Source organism: Hylobates moloch, unplaced genomic scaffold (assembly GCF_009828535.3).
Source record: "Hylobates moloch isolate HMO894 unplaced genomic scaffold, HMol_V3 SCAFFOLD_6, whole genome shotgun sequence".
NCBI lineage: Eukaryota > Metazoa > Chordata > Mammalia > Primates > Hylobatidae > Hylobates > Hylobates moloch.
Genome location: NW_026652281.1, coordinates 72,488,947 through 72,501,933, shown reverse-complemented (window position 1 = coordinate 72,501,933; position 12,987 = coordinate 72,488,947). Strand labels below are relative to the sequence as shown.

At 42.6% G+C, this 12,987-nt stretch overlaps 1 protein-coding gene across 1 annotated transcript; it reads left to right on the top strand.

Annotated features, from left to right (window-relative positions):
• The first annotated feature begins 6,427 nt into the window (after positions 1 to 6,427).
• Positions 6,428 to 6,706, top strand: LOC116470401 (small nuclear ribonucleoprotein E-like). The gene has a single exon (XM_032755764.1). The coding sequence runs from the start codon at positions 6,428 to 6,430 to the stop codon at positions 6,704 to 6,706; it is 279 nt and encodes a 92-aa protein (XP_032611655.1).
• Positions 6,707 to 12,987: the final 6,281 nt, after the last annotated feature.

Genomic DNA, 12,987 nt, shown 5'->3' with positions numbered 1-12,987 from the left:
GAAGAAAAAGTTAAGAAAAGTCTCTTTTACGACTCAAGGAAAAGACTACCTCACAATGTTGGGTATTTTTAAAGCTATTCTCCAATATGAGTTTCTAAAAGAAAGGTGTGTGTTGGAAAGCTAGGTATCTGGACTTGACATAAACAAAATTTCCTCTCATTATATAGTGTTATCAGCATCCTGGGTCCTTGCAATCTTCCAGGATAGAAATCAAGGGAGGTCATCAGACAGAGCAGCAAAGAGAAAGAGAAAGCTTTATTTTAGCTTGTGCACAAGGGGAGTCAGTACTGCAAAAGGGAAAGGGTGAGTTTTTCCCTGAGGGTGGTATATGGGTGAGTTTTACAGGGCCTTTCTATAGGGAAGGTTTTGTCAGGGCATGCGTAGGAGGCTTTCTCTAGCACCTGCACAGTGGCTTTACATGCTTCTTCATACGTCACACGTGACATTAGCATTTTACATCTCCACCCCTTCATGTGAGTTTTATCATTAAAATGAGGGTGGGGTGATTACAAGTTGAAGTTTAAGTCTAACCGCATGTGCAGGGCCCCAGGGAAGTCTATAGGCCCCGAAAGCAGGATCCTGTGGTTCATAACTTCTTGGGTCTTTTTTTTTTTTTTTTTTTTTGAGACGGAATCTTGCTCTGTCACCCAGGCTGGAGTGCAGTGGCGCAATCTCGGCTCACTGCAAGCTCCACCTCCTGGATTCATGCCATTCTCTGCCTCAGCCTCCCAAGTAGCTGGGACTACAGGCGCCCGCCACCACACCTGGTTAATTTTTTGTTGTTGTATTTTTAGTAGAGACGGGGTTTCACCATGTTAGCCAGGATGGTCTTGATCTCCTTTCTTGGGTCTTTTGTTGCTGATGACAGTTAGGTAAGCTACAGCTTGAGTAAGGGGCTTTTGTTCTTTTTTGCTAAACCACATCAAAATGAAACCAGCCATCCTATCTGTCTCGATAGTATTAAGTTAAAAAAAAAAAGTGAAATAGAACTTTAAAATATAGTGTTAATTACAAAAAACGGAAGGAAATGAATGATACTGATCACATACCACCATTTAAGTATATCAAAATCACATACATGTAGAAAACAGCACTGCATATTTTACAAGTAAACATGCATTAGGGATATATATCAAAAACATTCAAGTGGATGCCTATGGGGAAGGGGTTTAGGAATAGGGACTGGGAGTGAATGGGGTAGAGATAAATAAAATGAGAAGGCATTGCGTAGACCAATGGTGATGGTGTGCTGTGATGAGAAGTATGAGAGATTCAGCTCTCTGCATCCAATGTTATGAACAAGAATGAAAGGAAGGAAAGAGGGGAGAAGGAAAAAAGCCTAGAATAAAACATTCCAGTATGTTAACGTAGTTGTACTTTGATCAGGGATCATTTGGTTGTCAAGAAGAGAAACTCACTCAAGGAAGCTTAAATTAAAACAGGATTGGTTCTATGGACACAATTGTAGAGAGCACAAGCTGATCTCAAAAACCTATAATCTTTTGGGTGTTCTCTCACCTCACTCTTTTTCAGAACCACATGTTCTGTTAACTCTGCCTCTCATCCTAACTGCTTCCTCTTCCTCTCATTGCAGATCAGCTTCCTTGCTTACACATTCACTTACACAATATCCATCATGGAAACTCCACTGGCAACTCCACATTGGGACCCCTCTCAATGGGTCGCGCTCCTTTGCATCAGCAACCCTACCTTCCCCCACCTAACTGACTCAGTCTCTGTGACCCTATTTTAAATTGGAGAGAGACAGATGTAACTGGCCCACCGTGAGTCAGCTATTTACCCTTGGTTTAAACAGCTCTGGTAAAAGTGAAAGGCAGTGAGGTGGATGAAAGGAAATGAAAATGGGTCTGGAGGCTAAGAAGATCGTGGGAGGTAAAGATTAGTATATCTTGTACGCACTGTCCCTCAGCACTGGGATTATGGATGATTACTTTCTTTATACGTTTTAGCATTATCCAATTTTCCTAAAATGACATGAGTTAGGGATAGAATGATTAGTGTTTAAAGGGACAGGCTCTGGATCCAGACAAAACTAAGTTCAAATTCTTGCTCTTCTACTTCCTAGTTGTGTGACTTGAGCAAATCCCGTCACCTTTCCAAGCCTTATCTGAACTACAGGGTGTTAACTTTCTTAGAAGCTATCATAAGCACTCCATGAGATATGTAAGCAGAGCATTGAGCACAGTGTCCCATTCACAGCAATCACTTGTGAAATGTGAAGACACATTATTATTGTACATAATTCTTATAATTAAACATTCTTTAAAAATTAAAAAAAAATCCTCACAGTCACATGTCAGTTATCATTATTGAGCTGGCAAGACAGGACACTTGCTACTGTTGTTTTCCTACTCCATTCCTCCCTGGAACATAGAATTTATCTGTGCTGGAAATGGCTATTGGAAATTACCACTGTCTACCCACTGCCCTTCTAACACACATAATCAATAAGCTAAGACAGCTCCCTCTTTCTCACAACCCTCATCTACTAGTTCTAATTGATCATTACTAGGCATGCTCAGAGGGTCCCGGGGCTCATATGTTAATTGACTGCACGCTCACTTAATGGGGAACTCCCCTATTCCCCAAGCATGAGCAGACTCTGTGCTACCTCCTCCATCCTAGTGCATTCTGGGAGCCTGTAGAGGAGAGAGGATCGGCAGGTGGTGCATCTGATCAATTAATTAGGAGCATGTTGAGAGGTTTGACTCCAAGCCTAGATAATTGCATAATTAAATCTCCACCCATCCTCCATCCCAATTCCCAGTCCAAATGGCTCTCCCCAGCCTGCCATCCCTGTTAGCTGGGGAGAAGACATGAGCCCTGTTCAGGCCTTTCCTGGGCAGAGACAGCCCCTACCTCTTCCTGTTCCTCATTCTGGCTGAAACTGCTGGGGAAAAGTTCTTTGAGAGCACCTAAGAATGAAAGTGGGCCAATTTCCTCAAAAGGTTGTGTGGGTGTTAAAGGAAATAATACAAAGTGAAATGAAGCTTTTCAAGGGGAAATACCTCAAATCCTTTGACCTGCCTTCAATTAGCAAGGCTTGTTGATGTGGTCCTCCGCAGATGCTCTGCCAGACAAAGCTAGTTCTTTCTGCCATATTCATTCTCCTCTTTTCTTTGCCATAAGAGCCTCCTTTTTGTTCATGGCACTCACGTATGCAGCTGAAATAAAATGTCCTTCCCAGACTCCCTTGAGCAATGAGTGGCCACAAGGCACTTCTGCGCAGTCGGATGTTTGTAATAGACTTCAGGGAGGGAGATCTTGCACAAATAATAGTACAGAAGTGGAGTTTGCCTCCTGCTCTCCACCTTTTTCCTTTTTCCTCTCTTGAAGACACATGCAATGCCTGGAGGTAAAGCAGCCTTTCTGCAACCATAAAAAAAAAAAAAAAGCCAACCTCTAAAGATGACTGAGCTGAAAATGGAAGGAGCCTGCATTTATAATGTAATCATGAACAGCCATAACAGCTCATGCTGCCACTCTAGATTTGACATGATGTAAGAAAATAAATAAATAAATAAATAAATAAATAAATAAGCAAATAAAGATTGGGTGAAACTGCTGTGATCAGCTTTTACCTGCAGAGGAACACACTCCTAACTGCCTAACTGACACAGGTGCTAACATCAGTCACACACACACAAACACACACACACACACACACACACACATACACACATATATATATATTTTGAGGTGGAGTCTCGCTCTGTTGCCCAGGCTGGATGACACATAGATATGTTGATATGTAATCATAGTAATAATAACAACCACATATAATGAACATGTGCTATAGCATAGGGTTATTGGGAGGATTATGTGAGATGAATTATTTAGAACCCCAGTACAATGGCAGGCACAATGAAAACATTAATGAATCTTGGCTTTTATCAGAATTTGAGGTTGAGAGAGTTCATTCATAAGACTAATCAAAAAGAAATGAAAGAAAGGTAGAAAGGAGAGCTAACATCAAGATTTGGAGAACTGCAGACAGAGGGATAGCATCCATGCTGGACTCAGAAAACTTCTCCATTGGCAAAGATCCTGGACCTGCCTCTTACATGCTATGTGACCTCAGGCAAGTTACTTAACCTCTGGGAACCTCAGTTTCCTTTTCTGCAAAACTGAGGTAATTGTGAGGATTAAGGAAGATATGCCCAATGTAAGGGCTTAGTGCCTGTGGTTAGCACTTGTGGTTAATTCTGCCCGGAGACAGGCAGGAATCTTAAGAAGAGCCTCTCTCAGAGCACCGAGACAGGTTGCATAAAGACAACACTCCAGTCTCTCAGCAAAGGAGTTTTTCAGCAGTCCCCATGAGAAGCAAGTGGAGGTACTCAGCATATTCCTCACTTTGATAAAAATCTCTCAAAGAGGCAGTAAATTACCAAGTCCTTGTTGTAGCTAAATCAAACATACTGCAGATTCCATTGGCATTTAATACTGATATTATGGCCCCAGGAATAACAAGTGAAAGTAATTAAGTTTAATGATTCCAACGAACCCAATATGCTTGATTGCAGTGTGTATGTCTAATTATCTTTCTTTTTTGTTGTTGTCGTGTGTGGTATAAACAAGTCCTACTTGTAAAAATAAAAAAGGCACTAATTTTAAGATGTATCAGGGAAAGTTGCATTTGCAGAACCTTTTTGAAGGGTTTGCTTGCTTTCTCAAAATACTGATAGGGAGAAAGTCGCTTGGCTTGTCAAAGCGGCAAAGGAGAGATGATGTCATGCTTTCATCTCTAAATGGTGGGACAAAGCCAGTCTTCCCAATTGCAGAGGAGGAAAGGAAGGAGGCCCAAGCCTGTAGGTCCTCACCAAGGTAAAGGATCAAAAGAGGTTGGGTAAAGGTTAAAGGCAAAGCTTGGGCGGAAAATCGTGAGGCCTGACTATTTCCCTCAGGGAAAGGGTATGTTCTGCTCACCTGGACAGTCATCCCTGGGAGAGATTGTTTCACTGGCCTCAATTTCCCCCACACCTCCTCAGATCCATGTTCTTTGCCATGTGACTTTCAGTACTTTTCACTAAAAGGACAGAATGGATTTCCCCACCTTTTGACTTCAGGTTTGAACATGTGACTTCCTTTAGCTAATGGATTTAGGTGGAAGCAGCATGGTACCAGCTATAAGCCTTGAATGTTTCCACTTACTATCTTGTGTTTCTGTACCATGCTGCTTTCACCTAATTCCATTAGCCAAAGGAAGTCACACGTCCAAACCCAAAGTCAAGGGCTGGGTTTAAGAGGCCTTGAATGTTTCCATTTACCATCTTGTTTCTGCCATTGCTGTGTGCCCAAGCTTGAGCTAGCCTGCTGATCCCAGGCAGAGAATGACTGACACCTGGAGTGGTGCCCCTGCAACTAGCCTAGCCTGATCAGCCAATCCCCAGCCAAACCACAGATGTGTGAGCTAAATGTAACCTTATTGTTGACTTATTGATCAAATATCACTAGGATTTTTTTTATGAAGCATAAGGGCTCTGGTATAACCATGAAAACCTTGAAGTGTTTTCAGAATTTTGTGACAGTAAGAAATGTTCTGGGGAAACAGTTTTCCAGTTTTCAGGGAATTCTTAAAGCTGCATCTGACCCAAGGGAAATTAGAAAGTTCCTGTAACTGTTAACCACACCTACCTGTACTCAGCCACAAGATGAAGACTCCCGAGTCATCCTTAGCTCTTCTGTACTTCCCACTGTCTCTTCCCAACTCCCATTTGGTTATATCATGCTAGTAACTTGAAATCAGCCATGGAGGAAGTACTTATACCATTTAAATTGGAAAACACTACAAACCAAGGCTTCCCCATTTCCCATCCCCTCCCAGAGAGTCAGCTTACCAGCATTCATGCTTCCCACAATCAGCTGGGGTCAAATGCTCTTACTCCTTTGATATCAGCAGCACCTCTTGCAAGTGGTCCCTATTCCACAACCTCACAAGGACATCCTCACCATCCTTCCACAGGGAGCAGCCTAGAGCTGTAGGGTACATGTCAGAGTCAAATGATCTATGGTTGATTCCAAGCTCAGCTACTTAGCAGTTACATGATCCTAGCAAGTTCCTTAAACTCTCTAAGCCTCCTTCTCCCCATCTGTGAAATGGAAATAACAAAATAGTATCTAACTCTTAGGGTCGTTAGGAGGATTCAGTGAAATGACTTAGGCAAAACATGTAGCACTGAGCCTGACACCTCCTAAGAATACGATAGGTGACAGCTCTCATGACTTGGTTCATGTTCACATCATCTTTTGCCTTAGTTATTTGCAACACCTTCCAATGGGCCTTCCTCTTGTTGGTCTTGCCCCTTTCACTCTATCCTCTCCACAGCAGACAGAGAAAATGGGGAAAAAAATTCCAGAATTTGCTCTCAGAGGCAGCGTGTGGGTGTGCTCTTTGTAAAATTCCACCATGGCGTACCATAGCCAGGGCCAGAGAGTGCAGAGGGTTATGGTACAGCCCATCAACCTCATCTTTAGATACTTAGAAAATAGATCACGGATTCAGGTGTGGCTCTATGAGCAAGTGAATATGCAGATAGAAGGCTGTATCATTGGTTTTGATAAGTATATGAACCTTGTATTAGATGACACAGAAGAGATTCATTCTAAAACAAAGTCAAGAAAACAACTGGGTCGGATCATGCTAAAAGGAGATAATATTCCTCTGCTACAAAGTGTCTCCAACTAGAAATGATCAACAAGTGAGAAATTGCTGAGAAGGATACAGTTTGTTTTAGATGTCCTTTGTCCAATATGAACACTTATTCATATTGTTTTGGTTACCCTTATGTTATTACAAGATGGGAATAAATGCTATGGGATTGTCTGTATTAAAAAAAATGAAAGTGGGGGGGGGGGAAGCACAAATACACTTGTGTTACTCCCTTGCTCAGAACTCTCCAGTGATTCTCCTTTGCCTTCAGGAGACAGTCCCAATTTATAAATGGGGAAACTGGAGTTTGAAGAGGTTAAAACATTTGCCCAAAGCCACACAAGTAGTAAATGACATAGGATTTGAACCCAGACTTTCCATGTCCACATTCTGCCTTTTTCACCACTAAGCTATACCAAGGATAAAAGAACAGATGATTATGAGGTATGGATGGGTGAATAGATGAAATTACAAAAGGGACAGAAACACAGAAGGATAGAAGCATGAGTGGAAGTCTAGAAGGATGGCAGACTCTAGGAGGAAAGGATGGGTGGATGGATGAATGGAAGGGTGGAAGGATACAAGAATAGAAAGATAGAAGAATAAATGGACTGAAGGATGAAAACATGGAGGGATTCTCCTAAGTTGCATTCACTCCCTCTGTCTTACCTAGGTTTACCTAGCAAGGGTTCTGTCCCTGGACACCTACCTGAGACATTTGCTGAGAACGTAGCAAATCCTATGGACCCTTCCATTTCCTAGCTTTTAGTTTCCTTTTCCTCCATCAGTTCAAACCCAGTTCATCTCTGAACAAGTCTCTCCTGGTAACCAGCTTCCAGGGAACTGATCACTTCTGTCTTCTTCCAGAAGCTCAGGTTTTTCGATGACCAGGGACCAAATTTTGAATCTTAAGAACTAACATTCACTAGGCACTTACTGTATGCTAATTGTATAATTCTGTCATTTAATCTTCACAACACACTTATACCGTAGGTACTGTAATCCTCTCTATTCTGAAGATGAAGAAATAGAGTCACAGAGAGCTCACATAATTTACTCAAAGTTGCAAAACTACAAAGTGGTACATCCCAGGATTGCTGAGGCAATCAGAACCCGAGGTGTGCACTCATAGTGACTACACTATACTTTTTCTGTCCTTAGCTACCTCAACTGGTAGCTCCATTCCCCGTATTTGGATGGAAAATCTATTATCAGTCCATGAGGACTAGAGTCACATTATCTGTTAAGACCTTACCTATGGCATTTCTCATGCACCTACCAATTTATACTGAACAATAGTCATAATGAACAGCCACTAAGCGCAAGTTACAAAAGTTTCACCATTATGAAACCATAACCCTATATGCCACAAAGGCACCTCCCACATTGATTAAAGGGCCACTGGCATTTTGAGAAAAACATTCCTATCAGTGACATAGCCTAGTTGGAACAAAAGATCCACAGAATTGTAATGAATGAGACTGTGGGCAAGCACCCATCTAACTTGGTTGAAAATATGCCACAGTGGTTTCAGAATCTGGTCAACCTGGATTCTGGCTCCAGCTCTATCATTTGGTTAAGATATGTGATGTCAGCCAGTACTTGACATCTCTGAGCCTCAATTTTCTCATATGCAAAATGGGGAGAATAATAGTAGCTTGCATGAATAGATGTAAGAATGAATGAGATAACCTGTACAAAGGGCTTAGTACAATCAGAAATATACAATTGATCATTATCATGGTGGTCGTTGTTATATCCAGACCGCTGGAGCAACTATGTTTCTCTCTCTCTCTCTCCCACTGTGTGTGTGTGTGTGTGTGTGTGTTCAAACAAAGCAAAAAATCAAATTCAGCCCACTTTGACCAAAGGTCCAAGCCTCTTTCCTCTGTTTGTTTGTTTTTCCTTTTCCAAAAGCTTCCCAAAGTCCTCCTGCCAGAGAATCAGTTAGGTGAACTCCTCCTCTGGCTTGATTAACTTCCCCTTGTTAACTGACCAGGTTCAATGCAATTTAATTTCATTGAGAGGAAGTGGTTGAGAAATCAGGGTCATTTAATTTCTGAAAGGCGAGTCAAAGGTTGCCTTTCCCAAGTGATCTTTCTGCCATTTATTCCGCTTAAAATGAAAAGTACAGTGGTTAATACAATGGCTTCAAGGTTATGTTAGATCACCTTTGCAAATAAGAGAAGAATTCTTTCTACAAGATTTTAATTAGGTCGAGTACAACTAATTCTTCCCTTGGTACTTATTCCATTTCCTTTCCTTTCTGTAATTACTGCCAGTGTAACGCTCCTCACACACACAAATGGAGCTGAAGAAAGCCCTGCGATTATCCTTTATTTCTCCTTCATGCAAGAAAGGAGGGGGTTATCTACTGCATTCAGCCTTTGTAAATCTGGGGACTATAGTCCTAATAGCCTTACTCACATGAATGCCAACCTCGCTGTAGGAGTGAGGGGGTTCCTAATTTGATCCCAACACCACAACGCACACATCTCCCCTTCACCTTATCTACAGAAGATGACTAGGCATCAAGACAAAGGAAATCAACTCAGGTACATGTTATCAATCAATAAACCTGTATTGAGCGCCTACCAAGGGCTCAGTAGGGTGTTAGGTGCATGGGAGTGGGGCTGCAAAAGAGTTAAAAGAGCTTAGTCAGGTTTGGCGAGACAGATAATTAGCAGGTAAAACAAATCAGCAGTACTCAGCTTGGTTCTAGAAGAGCAAAGGCACTGTGTGTGGTGGAGGACATGAAGGAGGTGGGGGAGGCAACTGAATGCTTCAAGGAGGAGGTAAGCCTTGAGTTGACCTTGGAAGCACCAGTAGGATGCAGATCTCTCACTCTTTTAAAAATACATATTTACTGAGTGCCTAATATGTGCTGGGCATTGTCTAAGTATTTTATATGCGATATTTCATTTACTCCTTTCTTCGATCCTGAGAGGCAGGTGCTGTCTTTGCCCCCACGTTACAGATGAGAAAACTAAGACTCTGAGATGTAAAGCAGCAAACTGTTCAAGAACATATAACACTGGCAAAGCTTGGATTCAAACCTAGGTTTTTTTTCTTTTTCTTTTCTTTTTTTTTTGGAGACAGAGTCTTGCTCACTCTGTCACCAAGGCTGGAGTGCAGTGGCACAATCTTGGCTCACTGCAACCTCCACCTCCCAGTTTCAAGTGATTCTCCTGCCTCAGTCTCCTGAGTAGCTGGGATTATAGGCACCCACCATGCCCACCACCACCATGCCCAGCTAACTTTTGTATTTTTAGTACAGACAGGGTTTCACCACGTTGGCCAGGCTAGTCTCGAACTCCTGACATCAGGTAATCTGCCTGCCTTGGCCTCCCAAAGTGCTAGGATTACAGGTGTGAACCACAGCACCCAGCCTCAAACCCAGGTTTTCATCATAGCACTTGTTACTAGCTGTAATTCTCTTGCTTTGTGTGTTTATGAGTCTTCTCCCTCTAATATGTGAACTCCAAGAGAGGAAGACTTTATCTGGCTTGATTACTGCAGACTACTCAGCATCTGGATCCCTGACTGGCATATAGTAGGTGATCAGCAAGTACGTGTGGAATAACAGACTGGATCGCATACTCCAAGAGCCAAGAGGAGGAAGATGCTATGCTGTAAACGCCAACGAGTCAGTTTCCATGGCTGTCTTGCACCCTGCAGGATCACTAGCACCCAGGACAATGTCCACAGTACATAACAGCTACTCAATCACCGTTGAATGAAGAAAGGAAAGAAAGAAAGATCACTGGAACAGAAGGACACTCACCAGTTTAGTAGAATGCAAATTCAGGTCAGCTAAACTATTATTCTTTGTCATTGATGGACAAAGAAATTGTTACAGACTGAGCCAGAGATACTCACTGTCCTGAATCCATTCCCAAGAAGATCCAAATGCCTGGCAAGCCCATGTTCCCGGTGATCCCCTCTGTGCTTGTCACTTTGGCCTCACTTAAAAGAGAAAGTGCCCTCAGGATCTTACAGATCTCACTGCCAGCTTGGATTTTCTTTTCATTAATTTGTGTTTTCCTAAGGAATATTTATTCATGCAGTCTGTGTTTGGGCAATTATTGAAATTATGTGTAATTACGGGTGATAGTAAATAATAATAATCACCTAGCTGCAACATGCACTGTTTCTTTTATGGATAGGAATTTTGTGCAATTTACTAAGAAACATTGTAATGTAGGAGTGCTGATTAGAAAGGAGGGAGGGTGTTGTTATGAATGCTTGGTTATCACTATTCTTATGTGACTGCTATGCAAGAAAGTCCTATATCCTGTTTATCCAGCCTTGGAACTGTACTCTTTGAATATTATTACCATTACTACTATTAATAATAGCTACTCAATCCACCACTTACAATGTGCCAGATCCAGTTTAAATCCAAATTAAAATTCAGTGCAAGCTTGATTGCCTTCTGAGACCAAGCAAACTTGGAAAATGACTTAAGCAGACTGGGCTGGGGATCAATAGGGAGAAGTGGGGTTTGTGGTGAATGGCAGGTTGCATTCCTCATCTACAGGAGACAGCTGCCCCTCAGCTAAAGCCAAATATTGCTGTGAGAATATGAGGGAATGGTGCTGCCATTTCTGATCTTTTTTCAGAAGTCACAAATATGGATTTTAATGTGAAATTCCCAGAGTTTTAACTGCTGTCTGCCAACAGTCTGTGTGCTGCCTGCGTGCAAGCCTCCATCTCGCATCCTCCATCAAAAGCCTCTAGGGAAAACTGGTCCGTGAGCAGGGGCTATGTTTACTTTGTTGACTGTGGGCCGGGGGAAGGAAAAATTGCATGGAGCCAATGTAGAAGCTGTAAGAGCACATTTCTCATTTTTATTTAAAATTTCATGGAGGTAATTTCAGAGAACAATGAAATATCATCGGAAGTCTGGCTGGAGAGTAGAGGCACGTGAAGGAGAATGACAGAATGACTGACGGCGCTGATAAGGAGGGCTAGGATAGACCAGCCAGAGTCATGAAGAAAATCATCCTCTTCCCCCGGTCCCCAGCTTGGTGGGAAGGGGGCTACATGCTCCTGGAGATCTGCAAAGAGAGGCTGCCAGGCTGCCCAAGCCAGAGGCCCCAGATGTCTCCATGCTAGAGTGCAGTGGGGTGATCCTAGCTCACTGTAGCCTCAAATTCCTGGGCTCAAGTGAATCTCCCACCTCGGCATCCCAAGTAGCTAAGACAACACACGTGCACCACCACTCTAGGCTGACGTTTTTATTCTTATTTTTGTAGAGACGGGGGTCTCGCTATGTTGCCCAGGCTGGTCTCGAACTCCTGGGCACAAGTAATCCTTCTGCCTCAGCCTCCCAAAATCCTGGGATTACAGGCATGAGCCACCACATCTGGCCAAACCTGACTTCTATGTGACAGGGCGAAGAAGGCTCATGTTCTTCTCATATCAATTTAATTATCATAACTCAGAGAAGTCTTATGGCCAAGTTCCAACATCTTGATATTCCCTCCCCATAATACCCTAAACTTCCCCCTTGTAACATTCATCACACATTATCTCTTATCTCTTTATGTCAGAACCACTTTCCCTCATGAATATGAGTGCAGGAATTTCATCTGCCTTGTTCAACACTGTCTCCTAGCACCCACAGTGCTTGGCACATAGTAGGGGCTCAATAAATATTGACTTGTAAAGGAACAAGTGAATGAAGAGTCCTTTGACCTTAGGCACGGGTTATTTAATCACAGAATGCCTCGCCTGTGAAACAGGGGTAACAGTAGTACCTCTTAGAATTGCTATCTTCTTTGTGCTACAACCCACAGAAAATTTGTACTCTGTATTTCATCAGTTCTCCACAATGTGCGTATGAAGTTGGGAGTATTTTTTATCCCAACGTTATATAGTTGGGCTTAGAGTGGTTAAATGACTTGCCCAAGGTCACACAGCCTGGAAGTGACACAATGGAGAGATTCCAACCCAGGTCTGTCTGAGTCTTTATCTCCTTCCCCACAGGAGTTTAGAGAGGGAGAAAAGCCATTCTATCAGACAGGTGGAAATCAAAGTAAGCTTCGTAAAGGAGATGCATTTATCCTGGGTTTTAAGGATGGATGAGAATATGGGAGGCAGAGGAAGCAGAGAAAGTATTCCAGGTGGAAGGAATAACTCAGGCAAAAGCCCAGAAACAGCAGGAAGCGGCAGATCGATTCCAGGAATGGCTTGTGAGTCATTTAAGATAAAGGGGTTGGGAGGTCCTGAGAAAGGCTGAATTCATATCACAAAAATGAGTTCACTCATCCTCTCAACAGTTATGAACTGAGTGCCTGCCAGGTGAGGAAGAC